The sequence below is a fragment of the Aplysia californica genome, unplaced genomic scaffold, assembly GCF_000002075.1.
Source record: "Aplysia californica isolate F4 #8 unplaced genomic scaffold, AplCal3.0 scaffold00648, whole genome shotgun sequence".
Lineage (NCBI taxonomy): Eukaryota > Metazoa > Mollusca > Gastropoda > Aplysiida > Aplysiidae > Aplysia > Aplysia californica.
Genome location: NW_004797918.1, coordinates 179767 through 184255, shown reverse-complemented (window position 1 = coordinate 184255; position 4489 = coordinate 179767). Strand labels below are relative to the sequence as shown.

The 4489-nt window shown below is 37.8% G+C and overlaps 1 protein-coding gene across 3 annotated transcripts in view; it reads right to left on the bottom strand.

Annotated features, from left to right (window-relative positions):
- Positions 1-4489, bottom strand: part of LOC101851672 — a 139026-nt gene that overhangs the window by 56465 nt on the left and 78072 nt on the right. For 2 of the 3 annotated variants that reach the window (XM_005107987.3, XM_035972326.1), the window contains exon 3: positions 3372-3888. In XM_005107987.3, the coding sequence (XP_005108044.1) occupies positions 3372-3558 (187 nt within the window). In that variant the 5' untranslated portion in view covers positions 3559-3888. The remainder of the gene's footprint in view (positions 1-3371; positions 3889-4489) is intronic. The other variant, XM_005107988.3, reaches the window with a different exon arrangement.

Sequence of the window (4489 nt, the reverse complement as noted above, 5' to 3'; positions counted from 1 at the left end):
AGATAGATAGATAGATAGATAGATAGATAGATAGATAGATAGATAGATAGATAGAGAGAGAGGGAGATACACAGTGAGAGATATATAGAACCAGAGAGAGAGAGAGAGAGAGAGAGAGAGAGAGGTAGAGAGAAGGAGAAAGAGAGAATAAAGAGAGAGAAATAGAGAGAGAGGAGAGAGATACAACGAGAGAGAGAGAGAAAGAAAGAGACAGACCCAGGGAGAGGGAGAGAGAGATAGAAGAGGAAAGAAAGAAAGAATGAGATAAAGAGAGAGAGAGAAAGAGAGAGAGAGAGAGAGAGAGAGAGAGACAGAGAGAGAGAGAGAGAGAGAGAGACAGAGAGAGGAGTAATATCATTTATTCGTGATTGAAAAAACCCGACTCATAACCAAGCAATAAGGTGAAATAAAGAAAGAGGCCGGTTATACAAAAGTAATGGCATATTCGCAAGATCCAGGAAACCCAAACTAAGAAGGAAAAAGAAGCCATGAAGTTCTAACAAACGAACTTCTGTGTGTGTATGTTGTACACGTCAGCATGCAAGTGAACCCGTGCATGATGCATTTTGTAAAGCTACAGAAAGTAGTAAACTAAATTATCTATACATCTAAGAAACAATGAATTGAAATAAAAAAGGGAATAAAAATATTTAGCAAAAAAGGTGCTCTTGCTCAAGATTTCCCCAAACGTATCTTAAATGTTAAAAAAAAGAAAGAAATCTGAATGAGTTACACACACATAGAGCTGCAAGTACAGTGATATTCTTTTCTTTTTTTTCTCAGCTAAAAGATTTGGATGACCTATTCAGCTGCATTATTACAAGATCTGTTAGTTTATACTAAGTGTTCAACTCTCAGTGACTCATTAATTTCAATGGACATGAAAACTGAAGTCCGATGATACCCGAGGTATAAAAGAAGAGAATCAAATGGAATGTACCGTTTCAACATTTGGGGAATAATTCCCGAGGCACATTTTTTTTAAAGCAGGTGCAGATTTTAGAATTTTATTCTGCTGAAGACACTGACAAGCCGATAAATGCAAAAAGAGCTACTTTGAAGATACACCCAGCAAACAGGACGCTATACTGAGAAGAAGAATATTCCGGCAAAGGATTGAAAATTTCGGAATTCCCTGTTTCACATTCCAAACTACGGATTGTTATACAAGTTCGTATCCAACAATTACAAAACTAGTGGAGAATGACTTTAAAAAATGAGAGAGACGAAAAGGAAATTATCCTGTAGATGGAACTGTAATTGTCTATGTTTCAATTTGGGGGGGTGAGGGGGGGGGGGGGGGGGGGGCGGCACGCCTTTACATTTATTTCAAAATGAAAATTCAAAACCCACCCCCCTCCCTTTCAATTTTTTCGAGCTTTGCATTTTTGTTTCATTTCGCTATAGACAGTTTTTAAATATATTCTTGAATATATGGAACTCTTTTTAAAGGAAAATTCACATTATATTGGACACAGTTAACATGGTCAGGAAATTCTTGAGATTAAATTGAGTCTTCATTTATTTTTATAGAGTAGAACAAATAAAGAAAAGATAAAAGGTGGTACGAGATAAAGCATCTGTCTTGGTTACCAAAATGACTTGGTTTTGTTGTCGTGCGTGAACTTAATGTTCTAAAGTAATCACACACTTTTGAAAAATGCCATGTAAACGAAACTAGGTGCGGGTTTTAAAAATACTTGTTAAAATAACGTACAAAAATGCGAGATGAAAAGCAAACAGTTGTTAATGTTGCAGTTATTGATAAGCAATTGGCAAAACGGGCGTTTTTCGTTAAAGATTAATACAATGTCAAATTAGATGATGCTTACAAAGAAGAAACTGAAGTGAGGATTTACTTTTGCAGCTCTATGTGTGCTACGTGCCAGATCTAGACATATGGTAGAACATTTTTTAAAATATTTATTTTGGAGAATTTCCAGTTCGGAAAGTTACCCGTCTTACACTGAGATCGCTTAGAACACTATTCACTATCTTGAACTATAGCCTTGGGCAGTTCTAAGAATAGAGCTCAGTGGAACACAAGATAATGCCATCATATCAGCAGCTCTGATGAAATTATCGATTCTAGGAAATTACTAAGTGTGTGTATCAAGTATCTTCTCTTTTTCTTTCTGTTTCAGAAATGGTGGTTCCGAAGTATCTAATGAGGGATGCACAGGCTATTCATCCAGTTTGTCTATGTGCCCCCCAGGCATAAGAGTACAAAGCCGCATCTGCAAAGTCAATATACCATCGATGGAGATTTCTCGACTTTTGCACTACAGTGTCCCGTTCCTTAATAACCCCACCAATGCTCGGATAATCAGATCCTCTTCAGGAAATAACTACAAGGTTGTTTTGATCAGCCAACGAGCCAGCCATTAGATAAACTAGTCATTTCTAAATATTTGGAAATCAATATTCTTCAATTTTCAAATTCAAACGTTGTTCACGTTATTTTTTAAAAACATCTTCCTATTGGAGCGTAACCACGTTTTTTCCTTAACCAATACCGTCACTCATAAAGACATTTTAAAGAGAATAATGTAAAAATTTGTCTGTCTACTGATGAAGCAGATTTAGCGTAGTGGGGGTTTGATATTATCTCTTAGATTGTCATTGGCCTAGATCTTTTACTCCCTTTAAACCTTATGACGTGTCCTTAAACCTGGCCTCCCTCGAGGAACGAGAAGTAGAACTATGATTATTGTGAGTGCGATGACTATCATTTCACCAGAAAGTGTGTTTTATCGTTTACGAGTTACAAAATAATTCTATTCTACTAATTATTTAGTGAACCATCTTTGCCCATATCTCTAATAAGGCCAGTGTCTCACTGATAAAAACCACCATTTGAAGCTTTAATGAATATGTGAGGACCGGCGCAGATGGCCAATCACTCTGTCGGTAAAAAGGACCAGAACAGTTACTTTCAACGTTCAATGATTTAATGAGATTGTCAATAAGTCGAAAATATAAGGTTATTTTTTGAACACTTAAAATATGAGGTCACAGATGGACTTACGTGAATTATAATAAATGAAACTTTCCTAAGAAAGACAGGTAGACAAATGAAACAATATTAAGATTGCAATTTGCGCTTACAGAGAGAAAAAACCCACTAATACTCCGTAATCATGTCATGGTTACTCTAAGATATCTTTAAAATGAATGACTTGTCAGTCAATAATGTGTAATGAAATCACTTACTTATTTAAATCAGGTATTGATGTGATTATAATAATGCACTGATATTATAATAATGCACTGATATTATAACAATTATTTTGTAAAGTTAAAACGTCTAAACCTTGGCACGTGTTGTTAACTACAGAAACATGCAGACATGAAGACACAGGGTAGCTCACTTCTACGAGTACCTAGCCAGGTCAAGATGACGCCGATGACGAAGAGGATACAGGCAGTGGTGCAGAACAGTATTCCACACCGGAGGGCGGCCTTCCAGTCAGCGTGGCCGAGGAAGTGTGGGTAGTGTCTGCTGAGACCACTCGAGCGGCCCCTGGCGTTGACATTGTGGCCAACGGCGTGAAACATGACGTCATTAGGGTAACAGTTTTTACGTCATTAGGGTTAGTAAAGGACGGTGATACTTCTGGTGATACTTCTGGGAGCGGCTGAGGTGGGCTGTGGTTTTCGGTAGTGAAGATGGCGTGTGGTGTGACGGCTGTTGATGTGGTTGGGGTTGATGGGCACTACAGTAGGCATTGTCAACTGCAGGTTCCCTTCTACTGTCGCCGTCACCGCTACCGCTATTAATATGTTGGTGGCGGTCTTGGCAAGAATAGTCACCAAGACGATAAAGATAGCACGAGAGCAATCTATCTCGAACTGAAGCTCCAATCACTCAGACCAACATATTCGTAGCTGTGAAATAGAAAAGATACTCTGAATCAGAAAATGTTAACATCAGTTCAAAACTTGGAGTGAGTATCCTGTACATTCCATACTTTTAAAACAATATGCCCCCCCCCCCCCCAGTATTAATTAACTGGACAACAAGGTTTTTACCACTTGACAGCCATTACTATTACATGTATTCTTTCTCTATGTTTGCTGAAATGCTGATTTAAAGTATGAAAAATTTGTTTCCTTACCGCCAGGCTTTTTAGTTAGCCATGGGGCATTCATGCTTTGTTATAGATTGTTACATGTACACAGTTGGTGTAATAGAATTACGTGCACTTTTACTCCAAAAGACTGCGCAAGAAGCTGACAAATAAAGTCATATTATTTTCATATGAACACCCTTTCCAACACAAGTTTTGATCAAGACAAACTGTTGGCACCATAATAAAATGCGCACCTCGGCTTGCTGTTCTGGATTATTGAAGTGGTTTGTACGACCAACAACAGTAAATCATTTTTTCTAAGTGTATGATGTGGTGTGGAATAACGTAGATCCAAACAGGTCCTCACACTGACTTTTACTTTTTGTGTAAGAAATTTTTGGCTTCACAACCCCCCC